This window comes from Cydia fagiglandana, chromosome Z, assembly GCF_963556715.1.
Source record: "Cydia fagiglandana chromosome Z, ilCydFagi1.1, whole genome shotgun sequence".
Taxonomy (NCBI): domain Eukaryota; kingdom Metazoa; phylum Arthropoda; class Insecta; order Lepidoptera; family Tortricidae; genus Cydia; species Cydia fagiglandana.
In genome coordinates this window covers 38,526,433-38,543,807 of record NC_085959.1, presented here as the reverse complement: position 1 = coordinate 38,543,807, position 17,375 = coordinate 38,526,433, and the positions used below count along the sequence as shown (strand labels likewise).

The 17,375-nt window shown below is 38.4% G+C and overlaps 1 protein-coding gene across 1 annotated transcript in view; it reads right to left on the bottom strand.

Annotated features, from left to right (window-relative positions):
* LOC134678437 (fizzy-related protein homolog) overlaps positions 1-17,375 on the bottom strand; it is an 87,883-nt gene that overhangs the window by 27,380 nt on the left and 43,128 nt on the right. The window contains exon 3 of the mRNA XM_063537014.1: positions 15,941-16,194. Coding sequence (XP_063393084.1) covers positions 15,941-16,194 — 254 coding nt within the window. The remainder of the gene's footprint in view (positions 1-15,940; positions 16,195-17,375) is intronic.

Below are 17,375 nucleotides of genomic sequence, written 5' to 3'. Positions count from 1 at the left end.
ATTACATATTATAGAAGGTTGACGTTTTAGCGTGGGGACTACAGCCCAAGCCCTCACGCGCATGAGAGGAGGCCTGTGGCCAGCAGAGGGACGTATATAGGCTGACTTATTTATTTATTTTTGACCTGCCTCTGTTGCGGCTTCCCGAGAATACTTGTAATAATAAGAAAAAAAAAAATATTTTCTATAGGTCCACAGTAACGAACGATTTTTTTTTATTTGTGGCTCCGTCAAATATTTCGCTTTCCAAAAGGGCTCCGTCACCAAAAAAGTTTGAGTATCCCTGGTATAGCCAGTACAAAGTAAAGACAACAGTAGGCGTAGGCGCAGCTCGAACAGTTTCCGTTTTCCGCGGCAAGCTAACTGTTCCCCATTGTGGCCGATTTTCACGCCCGCCTCGGTGACAATCAGTGGTAAACAACATGAAGACAGAATATTCACTCGGTGTTCAGTGGCAATGGATTTTACTGTATTGAATTGTCAAAAACAATTTTATTGAAATATTGTAATGACTGAAAAGGCTATTTGATTTAAAGTTTTACACTATTCTTTTTTATCATACATATTTGGGAAATAGTATGTTGTTGCTACTCAAAATCACGAGACCTTCGATCCTAATAGGAGATAAAGAGTGCCCATAATTCTCATATTTCAATCCATCCATACCGTTGACGAAACAAAATCTATGAAAAATGGGTTATTTTACGAGTAGATGTTTTTTTTTTATAAAAAATGTAAAAGGTTCCGTATTATGAAATAGGTTTAAAGATTCTTTATTCTCATAAGAATTATGATGAAATATGTTAAATACCTTGAATGGTCAAATAAGCTTTTTGTTATCTGTACTGAGTGCACTTTCTGTGCATAATCTCTCTGTGCACATAACGGTGGCCAAGTGGCTAACGAATGACTTCTTTACGACCCGCGCCTCATTGTCAGGGACACTTCTAATTATGCATGGGAAACTAGCGGTACAGAGCGCTGTTGTTTCAACAAAGGACAATCCAGTCTAATGTACAAAATAATCTATAGAAGAAAACTGATTGTAAAAAAACGGGCAAGTGCGAGTCGGACTTGCGCACGAAGGGTTCCGTACCATAAAGCAAAAAAAAAACGGAAAAAAATGCAAAAAGAAAACGGTCACCCATCCAAGTACTAACCACGCCCGACGTTGCTTAACTTTTGTCAAAAATCACGTTTGCTGTATGGGAGCCCCACTTAAATCTTTATTTTATTCTGTTTTTAGTATTTGTTGTTATAGCGGCAACAGAAATACATCATCTGTGAAAATTTCACCTAGACAGTTGAAATTTTCACAGACGATGTATTTCTATTCTTCTATCACGGTTCGTGAGATACAGCCTGGTGACAGACAGACGGACGGACGGACGGACGGACGGACGGACAGAGAAGTCTTAGTAATAGGGTCCCGTTTTACCCTTTGGGTACGGAACCCTAAAAACGCTTGATTATCTAAAACACACTACGACCCGGCCACTTTAGCCTGCCTATACAAAAAGCTGAGGCCTATTTCACCACGATGGCGAAGTTAGGGTTCCCTACGGTAGATATTTTTGCCACATCCTGATTAACGAATTGCACATTGATAACGAGTTTGCTGTTATCACACTTACGTACGAATTTACAAGTGCGACAGAGAGGCAACACGTCGAACGTGGTTTGCGGTAGGCCTTCCGAGCTAAATCTTGTCAAGAAACACTCGCTCAGTCACAGCGGCATATCGCGATGTCAAAGTATCGCCAAAACTGTTCATACTCATGTCCAATTGCTCACAGCAACACATGAACCCTATCGGGCCCCATACTTAACCTTAGCAAATATTTAGAAAAAAGTCGAGGCCTCGCGAATTCCCCGGTAGATGTTATTTAAGTAAACAAATGCCGGTTTAGTACTCCTGGCCGGTGGCTTGACCATTAGGCCGACTGTTTGACTTATCATTAGTGGTTGTTTGAGAGAGACGTGTCCTTGGTTACTGGGTACAGTGGGACGCAACTATTGGTTCATTATTTTAATTGGGCAGATGAGGTATTAAAGAATTAGGTGCCTACTACGATGGCCCGTTAAAAGCGAGCTACCCGTACACCACTTAATAGAAAAAAAAATACTTAAGTAGAGCTATGTATCTACAGAATTTCCACTGTCTAACGAAACCGATGTGTGACATGGCAGCACAAAGTCACAAAACATGTCACCCCTCACGCATGACATCCCATTTATTTCTCATTCTGACTCATTTTCTGCTCAGTTGAAGCCGAGAGCGCTCCTAAACAAGACTATTGCCACTAGTAGTAAGAAGCTGAACCAAACGTAAGATAAAATGTTTCAAAAAATGTGTCTCGGTTTTTTGAACCGACTGTACAGCCTCAAAACCACCTGTCAAGTGGTTCGATAGCACTTGAAACACAATCGTTGTAGGACGGAACGTGATTAAATTTCCGTTACGCGTTCGAACTATTTTTTCTGATGGCACGTCAACACATTTAGCAATAGTTTAAAGAATCAGCCAAGACCATATTGGGCCTTGCTAAACAGATTAAAACTACTAACAACCATGGCCTATCTAACTAGCCGCATGCCGCGCGAACCTCATTGTCCTGCAGACTTAAACATGAATACAAATCCTAGACATCCTTTACAATTGTAAAAGCCAATCAAGTGATTGGCCGTGGCAGCGATAGCACAATGAATTCCTGGCATTTTTTTATGGGCGAACAATGGGTCCAAACGAGCGGATCTAGACTCAGACCGCCCCGTAGTGACTAACCGGCGTATCGTTGTGTCATGACGGAATCATATTTTGTGGGGTTCCGTGATCGTAAGGAGAACCTGTAGAATGGCTGCCGCCATCTGTTTTTATTACCTTTACCTAGGGGGCGTTGAGTTGACTAAGAATTGCCTACTTTACTACTCATCTCTCCTGCACGTCTCCTCTCATCTCTGCCTCAGTGGAAAGGCAACCTAAAGGTCTTAATACATATATAAATCAAAATAAAAGTATGTTACATAAAAACTATTTTTTTAAAGTTTCCATTAAACAAAACTTGAAATCTACATAGTATCGACATATAATAATTTGGGTGGACTTAAATGGTAATTGCATTAGGTGTTACAATCAAGTGTCAATTTCATCTGACTGAAATAGTTTGTAAGCCTTTCATGAGAAGAGACTCCCAGGTATTAAACAAGCGTCAATTAAATAAGGCATTACGCTACATTCCTGATATACCTATACAATATTTAACTACGCATAACAATTACTTAGTGTTAGCCGATAACCAATATTCACGGTTTAATAAGAAACTGAACGCTTTTACATTGTTTTAGTTGAACCGAGCGATTTAGTATGCGTTTATAATTTGTATATCAATCGTTTTACAATCGGAATACCTTTAAAATTCGATTGCATTCAAAATTGGACTCTATCCAAAGATCATAGGGTATTATTTTGAATTGGCAATTGAAGTGTGGTAATAAGAGTCACACATCGATTATTCTTATAAAATGTGTTGTTGTCACCCGTCAGTGCGTTCGTAATTTAAAACTGGTACATATCAGATAACAATTCGAAACGTCATTATTAGCATACTAGGTTTTGACTGGTGGCTTTGTCCGATTTCAGATTCGATACGTCGTTAGATCGGGAGATTAGACAGGTTTCTGCTGCTCTGCTAGTTATACTTATTATAACAGCGCTGTTCACATCGCTTAGAGTAGAAAGACTATATAAGAAAATGTTGGTACGCTCTGTGGTCTGGTAAGGACCTCGAGTATTCAGGTACACTGGTCCGCTCGAGTACGCTCGTATTCGACGGAGCAGCGGTAATATACAAAAACCTTAGCATAGACTACCAATGACAGATTACGCACAGAAGCACGAAGACTGCGTGGTTATTTCCACATGAATCATGATGGTCTTTTTTAGGCTTGTAATATATTACTGACGCTACCCAGTTGCATACAACACCATTTAATACTACGACAATCTATGTTTAGTTTAACCTTATAAATATTTAAATTTATTATACACGGTGTAACATGAGGAAACCGAATAATATTAACCACGCATTTCTGAGGTCAAAAGAAGTAAAAAATGTAATATGAGTTTAGGTCAATTTCACCAAAAAACTAATTTTTTTTTTGTTTTGTTTTTAAATTTTTTGAATGTATTTGTACATAAAAAATAAATATTATTGGTAAACTTGTCACTTAAAATTGATTTTTACATTTTTTTTTCAGAGAACCTACTTTTTGCAAAGTGTTACTTGTCACTTTTTGACATCTATCAATAAGGATATTTAGACTACGTCCCATAGCAGCAACATCACCATCAAAAAGGCCTTTTACACTATGTAACAATGAAAACTTGTTTTTTTTTAATTAATAATATCTCTGAAACTAGGCGAATTTCAAAAAAGTTTATAGGACATTTTTGTCTCTAAATATGATCAGGGGCGCTGGTGGCCTAGCGGTAAGAGCATGCGACTTGCAATCCGGAGGTTGCGGGTTCAAACCCCGGCTCGTACCAATGAGTTTTTCGGAACTTATGTACGAAATATCATTTGATATTTACCAGTCGCTTTTCGGTGAAGGAAAACATCGTGAGGAAACCTGCATACATCTGCGACTAAATTCAAAGGTGTATGTGAAGTCCCCAATCCGCATTGGGCTAGCGTGGGGACTATAGCCCAAGCCCTCTCGCGCTCGAGAGGAGGCCTGTGCCCAGCAGTGGGACGGTATATAGGCTGAGTGATGATGTGATGATGATCAGGAATACGCTGTTAAAATTATTCGGTTTACTCATGTTACACCGTGTATTTGAAGTTATGAGCACAGATCGTCAAATTGAAAGCAACTGAAATAGAAGTGCCTATGTTTATTTGGTTAATACTGAGCCTTTTTTATTTCAATTTAAAAAAAATTTAGCCATAGAACTATTACATTCAAATGTCTCACCTAATGCTGTGTCTAATATCAAAGTTGTCTGTGCGCTGTAGTAACAAACAGGAGATGCACGATAAAGAGACTATGGTAAAAAATAATTTAGTTTATAATTAATGAGAAATAGCAATCAGATGTCTTCGAAATTACTAGAGCACCCACACAATGATCCGAAAGCGTGACTGAGCGTGGAATCGGGGGACAATCTAAGACATGAGATCTAGATTGTAGAACAACCGCCTCCGTTGAAAAAGCACTACAAAGAACCCATGCACTAATAAAAAAAGAAAGGAAAAAATGCATTCTAAGACTGGCCAGCAAAAATTACAAATCATCCCCTGCCAATGACCCAAGTCTAGACAGAGCCCAGAGCACAGTGTCTCTGCTAAAAAACACCCACAATAACAATTTGATGAGCAAACACTATCTGCTGTATCGTGGTTTTTTATCAGCACCCATTTTAAAGTATTACTCTGCAAATGTGGCCGGCTTTTTTAAATTCGCTTCCAGCTATCTCAATTCGTATGTTGGCTAATTGATATTAATGTTTTTGTTTCGTGCAATTTGTCTAATGGCACTGACTTGTAATATTTTAAGTATTTCACAAAATGCCAGATCGCGGGACGAGTCACGCGGCTTTATAAAGTGGTATGAGCCATTAAATCCTTGCGCTAATGTTATTTTTTTAATTGAATTAACTTACATGGCGTGCAGTCATCGGAATCGTAAAGGCATTTCTACACATTTTTTTCTATCGGTGCGCGTTTTGTAAATTTGCATCAAAAGTCGATTTGGGCCGCATGTTTTTGCATCGTTGCAAAAATACGTCACGGTGTATCGTGCGTTGAAAATTTTAATCACGGACAAGTCCTGACGCTGAAGGAAAAAAGGCGGGGGACCATTGAACCTGGCCACATTGAAATTCGTGGGCGCGAAATTTGTAAATAGCAAATGTCTAGACTACGTTCAAGGACTCGGAGCTAGATCCATGCCGTGCCGATTCGATGCGCCTGCGATCGCGATTTGTAATTGCACGTGTGTTTGTGCGCATTGCTAATTTTATATCCCGTGATGGATTATTGGCGTTATTTTTGGAAGAGCGAGAAGACACTTGTAATTTCTCATGGCGTTATTCGTTTGTCAAATCTAACAAACCGTTGATAATCGTTTGTCCATATCCGTCATTTTGACATTACTGTTTATTAGAAGGAGACAATATTTATAAAAGGGGTTGGTATGTTTGCCCGACTGACGAACACTACAATGAAAATCAGGTTATGCTTTTGACGTAGGTATATACCAAATACAGCCAGATCCATGTGTGATTAGATTGTTTACTTCCAATCTTTGATCTTTAATTAAATATTCAATTTTTATATATGCGGCGGTTTCTGTCATGAAAATTGGATTTTCCTATTCACTTTATATTTCTGGTTAAAAGCAAGGTCAAGAACGCGTAAAGTCTACAAAATTTTATCTGTAGAATTATTATTTAAGTGACTATAGTAATAATAAATACCTACTACAAAAGAAAGAGTATATAATTATCGGCATATTATAATAACAAAACTAGTTAAATAAAACGAGAAGGAAAAAACATTAAACATCAATTAGTAAACGTTATCATCGGACACTAATAACATAAACTGACGCATACAAATTCAATAACTTTAAAGCTTAAACAATAAATCTAATTTATTAATATATTTTGACACCCGGCTTTTTTCGGTAGCTTCCGATTTAAAGATTCAGAATTTGTAATCGATTTGAATATATTCGATCGTGAATCGATGAAAGACACCGAACGCTTTGTATTCAAGGCATTACATGTATAATTCTGTGGGTGGTAACACCGAGTACTTGTACAGAATTTGGTATTGTGCTACGATTTTTGTTTGGAAGAGTAATGTGCGCCACACAGACGAGAGTTTGACGTGAAGAATTATTAGGATTGATTTTCTATGACTCCATGTCAATACCGTCGTACACACATTTGATTGACTGTTAGTAGACCGTATTGCAGTAACATAAGGTCCAAGTTATGTAATACCTACGTAAGTCGTGTAGCCAGGCCCGCTCCCTGACAGCTCACGTTGGCTACCTTTTTTATAAATTGCCAAAAGCATTAGATATGAAGTTAGAAATATGGCGTCAGGTCACTTATCTTTTGGTTTTATTAGATTAGGTTATTAAACCAGGATTTTTTGACACTATTACGGTTACGCTTTTTGACTTGCAGTTCTTGGGCCCTATGTTTGAAAGAAGGAACTAGAACTTATAAATAAGGTTGAACGTTTAGGAAGTTAGGGTGGGCGATATTAACTTTGGTAGTGTAAAATGATTAAAGAAAAATCGTATTTTTTGAAGATTCGGGGTTTCTTAACACCTGTTTTCACACATGAAAAAACGACCGGTTTATGATTTTACCAAACACTCGGTAACCTATCACCTCTGCCGCTCGTTAATGTACGAACATTGTTTTTTCTTTTTTTTTTCAATTACATTATATCCTTGCAAAGTTATTTAATGCCGGTGGCGAAATTGGGTACTAGCAAAAGTACATAGTGAATGGACCAATCGATAGACGCCAGCGCCAATTTAAAATGTCGAAGTAAATTTGTTTTAATATGATGCGATGACAGGCAATGCGCATGATTCGCTGGATCGACTGACAAGCTAATGCACGCCAAATGGTGGTGGGTTTGAAAAAAGCGTTGTCCGATAAGCGTTTTTAGGATCCGTGTGTTATTGTTAATATTGAATGTTCGATTAGAAGCTATTAACAATTTTCAATCGGCTTTGTGTACAGTCAGCTAAACTATTAGCTTAACATTAAACATGCACATTTGTATGCAGGGGTGCTAAGCTAATAGTTCTGCTGACTGTACATCTGTAACGTCCGCCTGGTTATAGGCCAGATTATTTATTTGACAGGTGACATGCTGACATGTAAACCAAAGTATGAAAATAATAAGAGTTAATTCTCACTACGGCGCGCGCCGATATCGCTTTTTAAAACATAAAATCTAAAAACACTGCACAATCGTAAATTATAATCGAACGACGTAAACCTAAGACAGTCAATAAATCCATCTATCGTAATAGCCTATAATAAAGACAATATTTACCTAAAACCCAGGATTAGAGTCGTAAAACTAGCCAAACAACTAAAGGCAAACGCTAGAATTCTTCGATAATTTATTATTTTAGGTCGTTGTCACCGTGAGTGATGTCAGACAGACAGACAAATGACGGTGAAAAAATTAACATGAAAAAACATACAATGGCATTGTGTGGCTAATGTAATGGAGGTTGGATAAAAAGATGCAGAATTTCTGGTAGTTTAGAAAAAGTCAACAGGATTTGCATAAAGTCGAGACTGTGTCGGATAATACGGGTTTGGGGAATTGTTTTATGAGCTGTAATTTAATATAAAATGTTTCGTATTATGCCTGGTCATGAGCAATTGAATTGTGCATTGTAAGAAATTCTAAGGTGTGCGTTAGTCTAGTCGTGTGGCCCATATCCTCCCATATAAGTAACTAGGTAATGAGAGAAGGCCTGTATCCAGCAATGGGACGTATACGATAACCTATAGGTATATTTTTAACAATAACTATTTATTATAATTGTTACAATATTAAAAAATGGTTTTCATTTGGTAATTTCGTTTTAAAAATACTTTTGAATTCATGACAGTTTTTACCCATATCGATAATTTTAACACTAGATGAATAAAAAGTTTACGTCTTTTCTCTTATACACGGATGTAACCTACGCACAAAAAAGCTAAATATGTATAGAGAATCCTTCAAGCTTGTTGGTGTACCTGTGAGCAATTATCAGATCCGTTCAAACTTTGAGAGGTTTGTAATTGACAAATGATTATGTCAAACAACGACAGGCTCACGACACGGCTGTCTGAGAGGAATACAGTTTTTGTATAGTTCCGCTCGCAGGTCATAGGCACGAAATGCAATGCCTTCGAGAGAATATCGCGAGTGATGTTTGGACTGAGGCTGAATTTTATACTTATAAATAATTACATATATATTTTAATAAGAAAACTTCCGTGAGACTAAGATTAAATATATTAAATCGGGTCACGTCACGTATTTTAAGTGGATGATCGCTCGGCATGTTTCGCTCTTTCCAACGAGGAGGTTTAACGAGTGACCTAATGTGTTGTGTGCATTATTTGGCAATAATGGCAAAAATGCGGGTAGTTTCTCGTCTGACCTGCCGCCGCCGTCGCTTGCGACAAGCCATGGTATAATAATATACTCCGCCTGGTACTCTCTTCCCGTCTTTTCTAGGTCACCTGACTGACACAAGCCTACGTCATCATACGACAGCGCTATATGATAATATGCGATAGCGCTATATATAGCGGCCATGTTATTGTGACGTAGGCTTGTGTCACTCTGGGAAGAGAAGACCATGTTTTATTAAACTATGCGCCAATCAATGGGTCGCGGAGAGTGTAGCCCGCAGTCTGTCTCGATCCGCCAACACGTCCTCCCGTCGAAGCTCCTCGTAGGTAATGGAGAGAAACATGTCGAGCAATCTTCGACTTAAAATTAGTAAGAGCCCCGTTTAAATATATATTTATAACTAATATAAGAATAAGAGTTGGCGCAAGATAGGGAAAGCTGAAAGAGCGTCAAGAGTAAATAACTCTTAAGTTAATTATGATGATTAAGTAGATACATTTTAAATTAGTAACGCTTCTAGTATCCCAATATAATTCTAATCTGGTTCGCCACAGAAGCCGACTCATTTTCAATAACAATACACGGCCACCCGATCGGGTGACCGGGTGTTACAAAAGGCGGTGTAATTGTATACTGCATAAAGACAAAGAAGCCGATCGGAGTCAGCGGAAATCGGAACTCGGTTGCTAATCAGCAATTGATGCCACGAGGACTCCTATTTGAGCAAGGGACGGAATAATAAAGGCAATAATAATCAAGGATTCCGCTATCATATTGGGTAAGTAAAATACTTGAGTATTTATTATTATAGCGGTGTTGTGGGCCTTCGAGTGAAACGTCGACAAAGGCCCTTTCTTTATATAGTTCATTACTAATGCCCGTTCAATCCAGAAAATGTCAGATCCTTTGAGCCGTAATGTTCTGTGCCTCATAGGGTTGCAATACGTACCGCCCTAAATAGGTGAATCTTTTTGACATTAGTGATCCGCAGGAACAGAGAATGTGCGCAGTCTCCTCTGCTGACTCCTGGCAGAACCTACATGTCGCATCTTGTTTCTTTCCAATTTGAAACATGTGTGTGTTGGGTAAGTGGGGTCACCTGTCTTCACGTACAAGTTGCGTAAAAGTTGGATGTTCTAGAAAATATCATGAAACTTTCACAAGAAACAGACTAAATGGATTGTTTTCCCCTAATGTGTATGTCCCATATCCAAAAGGCGTGCGTCACTGTCGCACACAGCCAGAAATAACGTTTACATTCCACATCTCCCTGTGCAATTGTGCATATACAGCTAGTTGCAGAAGGAGCTAGAGATGTTCAAGCAGATCTAAACACAATTTTATATCAGCAATAAGAGCGAATTCAGACCATTTTAAACACAAAACCCGCATGCCTACTTCTGCTATACCGATTGTAGGTGTAGCATAATATGTAAGTGTATGTCATCGTATATTGGATCTAGTCATCTAGTGGCTAACTCTGAGCGGTGTCTACAAATTGTCTAAATAGGTAAAATGGCGGAAACTGTAATTAGCACAATGCTATTCGTCAACCGCGCGATAATAGCGCCCGCGACGATAATTGACACACACAATAATTTGCATACGTATTTTTTTATTAGCTTTACTGTCGTTTTGTTGAATATACAATGCTGAACAAATATTGTTCAATGGACGCTGAATACGTTGGAATTTGCATATCGTCAGGTGACAACCAAAAGCCACTAATAGGTATGTACCAAGAAAATAGCTAACCAAAAATCAACCTTTCCGAGCTGAACTGAAAGTAAGTAGTGAGTTTGTCACCTGACTAGGTATATAAATATACTAATACACTACAGAATTCAAAGGCACATTACAAATTTAAAATTCCGTGACAACAACTATAGGTAAAACGCCCGCTGTTGAAGAGAATCTCTGGTGTATCAATATAAATTCATATTACAACGTCACGCAGCTAAAACGGCATTCCGTTTTAGACACCAGTTCTAGTGCACAAACATAAACACATAAACTCTAAAGAATGAAATAAACACCTAATACCTAAAGAAAGAACACCCAGTTACAAGATCATTATAGGTACCCAATGTCACGCAACTAAGACGAATAAAGGTATAGGCAACTTTCCCATAAAATCAAAAGAATGAAGTAAACACCTAATACCTAAAGAAAGAACACCCTTTTACAAAATTATTATAGGTACCCGATGTCACGCAACTAAGACGAATAAAGGTATAGGCAACTTTCCCATGAAAATCAAAAGAATGAAATAAACACCTAATACCTAAAGAAAGAACACCCAATTACAAGATTATTATAGGTACCCAACGTCACGCAACTAAGACGAATAAAGGTATAGGCAACTTTCCCATAAAATCAAAAGAATGAAGTAAACACCTAATACCTAAAGAAAGAACACCCTTTTACAAGATTATTATAGGTACCCAATGTCAAGCAACTAAGACTAAAAAAGGTTTGGTTAGGCATCTTTCTCTTACAATAATAAATATTAACAAACGTGACCACTAAAGATTACGTATCGGACAACACTATAAAAGGGTTTTTATTAAACGCGTCGTCATATCCGAGGTTCGATTTCAAATCGCCACTAAATAGGTCAAAGGCACAGGCGAAAAAAGTAAAATATAAACGAGGACCGAAAACGAAAGGCGCTATTGGTGCAACAAAATTTGTCGGATTCTATATATTGTATCGAATTCTTACCTCAGAATAAAAGTACAGAAATATCACTATACTTTTAACGGTTTAAAACATTCAGAACGTTTTGCACAAAAAACTTTCTGAATGTTTCAAACGCTCCGATCTTTTTTATGTGGAAATTAGTTTGAATATAATTCTGAAATCTTTTGTGAATCTTTTGTTTTTTAGGTACGAGTACCTACTTACAATATGTAGTTGACATGGGGGCACCAATCTACAGGTGACAATTTCAGCTCATGGCATTTTTTAGAAAAAACCTATTTACTCCAACAGAATTTCAAATTAAATAAAAAGATGCTTATGATTTACATTTATACTTGTGTATCCATGTTAAATATGCAAATCGCTTAGGCGTTTTCATATTACCGAAAATATCATCTAACTTTTGTAACTCCCCATTCTAAAACCAACTGAAAATCTCTAAAAAACACCGGTAAAAGCACGGCCACAGGCTCTAAGAGCGTTTATACGCAGTGCGCCCTCTGTTTCCTTAATCGCGCCACAGCATTTGACCCAGCTTGCTCGTGTTAAACTTTTGGTAATTTCCTCTTTTTTTCAAAGGGACAGTGAATGCGGGCATTAGATATGCTACTTTACGCGTTGCGTCGTCGTTATTGCAAGATTCAATTTGAGAACGTATCGAGAGGTCGAGGCCCGGGTCAATATTCTCTTGAGAAAGTATAAAAGTCGTATAAGTGTTACCGATATGCATGCTAACGCCTCTTTGTGATACGAGAATTGATTTTGGGCAGGTAGCTGAAGAGAGTTGCAAACTTGCATTCATTTCGAGCGGTTATGAGTTCTTGGTCAAACCAGGATAAAGTGAGCTCGAGGCCCGAAGCCATTATGGATAATAAAGTGCGCTTTATTCGTGCGAATTTATTCGTCCTTCCTTGGTAAGGGATTGGAATGATACCTCGGCTGCCGCCTTGGTAACGTCGATTAGGCAGCTTACAACAATGTGCAGTGAAAAATCAAGAAAAAAAACCGGGCAAGTGCGAGTCTGACTCGCGCACGAAGGGTTCCGTACCATAAAGCAAAAAAAAAAACAAAAAAAAACAAAACAAAAACGGTCACCCATCCAAGTACTGACCCCTCCCGACGTTGCTTAACTTTGGTCAAAAATCACGTTTGTTGTATGGGAGCCCCATTTAAATCTTTATTTTATTCTGTTTTTAGTATTTGTTGTTATAGCGGCAACAGAAATACATCATTTGTGAAAATTTCAACTGTCTAGCTATCACGGTTCGTGAGATACAGCCTGGTGACAGACGGACGGACGGACGGACGGACGGACGGACAGCGAAGTCTTAGTAATAGGGTCCCGTTTTACCCTTTGGGTACGGAACCCTAAAAAAAGAGAGCTGACTAAAAAAAACACTGGCCGCAATCGAAAACTTATACTTGACATTGACACTTCACGCAGGGCAGACCTGACCGTATAGGTATTCTGTCAAAGGGCATTCGGTATAGGTATTCCGTCCACGAGCGCATATTTCTTTGATTTTCAATCGTAGGTATAGCAATCGCTGCTTTGTCGACCAAATTATCAATGTTGTTTGTTGTTCGAGAAAAACGCCAGTGGACGGAATAGTCCCTATGACGGAAATAGCCACATTAACCTTAATATAATCCTCATAAATACCCCCTTGCGTGTTGCAGGATCTGCCATCTTGTGGTCTAAATGGCAAACTAGCTTGACATTGGTGCCAATAAATAGGGGACCCCTGCTCGAGTGTTGCTCTCACGCTCCCTCCCGCTCCCTCCCTTTAAAGTTCCGTAAGCGATGGGGACCAGCCAGTTCCACAGGACACATTAATTAAAGCGTTACCACTCACCAGTATCTAAACTTTCATTATACTCGTTTACACACTAAATAACCCAGCATTATGCTAAACATTCACAATAAGAACGATTGTAAACTATACTGTCTCGCGTTAAGATCTAATTTTCAACGTATTCGTTTTAGGGTTTCCTTTTCGTCGGGACTTGTATGTTTATAGGGCAGTAAATTAAAATTGCATTAGGCCAGCATTAACTTCTCATCAAAACTAACAAAAGACGGTTTTCACTAAAAGTCACCACCGCTAATAAAGATGTGTATTGAGTAGAAGAAGGTAACAAATGTAGTTGTGTAGTTAAGGCCTATAAGCCGTTTCAACAGAAATCATGAGGCGACATCAAGAGGACGTTGGTCTAAACAAGATTTATATGCGAGTGAATAATCTGCATATAAATCAAGATGCACAAAAAAAAACTAAGTGTGTACGTGGAACCGAGGGAGGAGTTCTTTAGAGTTCAGTAATTCTCTTTAATTTAAAAAATGACTGAAATATATTTCAACATTTTGTCATAAACTTAGTGTCACTTGGTATATCCCTGCTTGCTCAAAGGTCATATTAACTACACCGAAGTTAACGGAATTCAATAAAAACACGGTGTATAGATACGTCTAAGCTAACTTTGCAGCGACTTGAACCTAACAAAATGGGGGTGTATTTATAAACGTCAAATTGTCATAGAAATTTGACGTCTATGATGATATTGCCTCACTTTGTAATTGCAAATGTCTTGGAGAGTCAGCTCGGTCTCTACTAGAATCTCCGTTTTGCCATACGACTAAGGATCTCTATAGAAACCGTGCGTTTTTGCACAAAAAACGTGCGAATTGCTAATCACACCATTATTCTCAAATTTCGTTTTATGGCTGTATAAAAATGGTGCAATTAGACACAGGGGCGAATGCAGACGCATATCGGCAATAACATTTATAGCATCTCAAATAAAGGCTTTTGAATTGAAATAAAAGAATTTGGTTGTGTATAACTGTAAACACAAATATACTGACTGTGCAGTTGAAAATACATGTAGGACCATTTTTTTAATTTGAAAATTTATATACACACTACCTAACGGAACCTATGACTCTTTGGGGAGGAAACCAGTAAAACACTAGTTACTAGAATAAATTCGGAATAACCGAACTAAAATTTTACCATTTCGCAATAAAATGTTGTAATGTCATGCGGTCAAATATTTGGTAGGCCTACTAGAGGCCTAAATATTGAATAAATTCGCCTAGGTAGTGGCGAAAACACAGACTTCTTTTGGCACAGGGCTTTTTACTCCTTTCTTTCAAATCTGTCAATACACTACTTCTCTCAAACTACACGACAGAGCCCCGTCAAGAAGAGGATACCTACAACCGATATAATATACACGCGCGATTAGTACACCAGTGTGGAGCGTTAAATTTTATTACTGTTCGGGAATTTTGGATTTTTGGCATTCAATATCGGCGTCCAGAAAAAAAAGGAAAAAAGGCGCTAATTCACTTTTCGTTGATATGGTGCACCGTGCCGTTAAATTGTAGTAGCTTCGAGAATAATATTTAATTATCAGCTGTTTTATTTAATTTAAATTAGGTACGCAAAAAGGCAAACCTAATCTAGATAGCGGATAACATATCAAAGGACGTATAAGTGCCGCTGCCAATGCAATTATAAGTAAAAATGTATACACATTACGCATAATTAAGAAAGATATAAGAGACGCCGCCTCAAATGGATATCCAGTACCTAAGCAGTGCTTAAAATGCAAGCTAACGCTTTTGGCGACCAGCCCTTGTTGATGGTATGGATAAATTTGCCTGCAGACTGAAGCAAGCAAGCAAGCAATTGCGCAAGGATTTTGTTACATCTTTGCAAAATATCAATTACAGTCGCCATAAGATATATCGGAGCGACCAAGGTGTTCACAATATCTGTAAAAGCAATATAACGCCTTGACAATAGAAGCGTGCTCAGATATTTGTGAGCACTTTGGCCGCTATTATATATCTGATGGTGAGCAATACGAGAACAAACCCAACGTCCGCTTCTAAACCTTCTTGTATACGAATGTAATATAAAGATGCCTTTTCTTTACACAGAAGCCCAAAAAAGCTACGGATCGAATGTGGACCTAATCAAGTCTTCGCAAAGCGTTGTTTCGTCATGATTGTTCGTACCTGCAAGTCTACCGCTTAACAGTTTTATTAGACTTACCTCTTTTTTGACAGGCGAGCTGAAGCTGTAGACGGGCGGCATGTATCCCTTAAGGTCCTTCACGGGCCGGAGTGCCGTCCTGTTCCCCTCTGTCCTGTTCGCCGGAGGGCCCCTCAACTCTTCGATCTGTGTGCCAAGCAGCTCGTTTCGCAGGAGACAGCCGTACACTTGGTAATCGCGACCGCCACCTGGGCTGTCACTGTTGGCGTCTCTCTGCGATTTTGGTGGCTGGTTCTCTGCGCCTTTGCCTTTAGCTGGAAGATAAATGTTTGGTTGAAAAGATGTATTCAGTGACATGCGATGCGACGTGGAAGAAAAAATGTTAAAATTATTAGACATTGACTTAGTTTTCGTCAAACAAAACTATATAGGTACTTATAGGTATGAAATTAATAAGACTAAACCACAAAATAAAGAGGATATTGCAAACTCGAGCGGCATGACTAATTTTCAATAACACCGGGGTTTGTTTGAGGACAATAACTGAGTTTTATTGTATTTATAAGCACTAGTCTTATCTAAAGGACGCTTCAGCAAAATATAAAAGTACCATTTTTAAGCCACATCGGTAGCAAAAAGCGTACAGCCACTTAAGTACCACACAGTAAGCTAAAATCTAATGGCGCTTGCAACTACAGAGGTGACCAAATGAACGTTGGCGGCTCTCTTAAGCAAGACACTGACGAGCCTTCCAAATGGATGCCGTTACAATGGATTCATCCAAATGGACGGCATCCTAATATTAAACATTGTACGTTTTTGACATTCACAGACCGATTTTGGATTGCAGCCACGCTATTGGACTGTTGGAAGGCTCGTCAGTGGCCACCTTATTAAGAGGTGAATATTTATCACTGTATAGCATTACGGTAGCTACGCTTATGTTGCCTTCAATACTTGTGGAATCTGGAGTTTACAGGGATAGTGACTGTAGTGAGAATATACTCGTAATTTAGTAATACGATAAAAATGTAATAAAACTCCGGGTTCCGACCGGGATTTCAAATGGTGGTAGGTAATAACAACTTTTGCTGATATCATAAAACACTAAATACATTAAACATGTGTTAGAAGGTTCCGCACATTATAATTAAATTGTTTAATAGCTTAATAATGGTATGGTAATCTATTAAGATACAAAGTGCACTCCCCACTAAAACTACTCCAAAGGCATAAATTCTATAACAAAGTCGATTGTTCAGAAGGACCAGTATTTTCAATAGCTCTACAATTAAGCATAGTTTACATAATCTCTATAGATCTTCTAGATCAAATTCCACTGGTCTACCCAGCATTGATTGCACCACTAAGGTACTGATCATCGGTAGACCTTATCTGTTCTTAATAAGGTTCACGAACGGTTAATGTAAACGTTCTGAGTCACGGCGCTGTATAAAATTAACAGTCTCACTCATCGAAAAAAACGTTTAAAAAA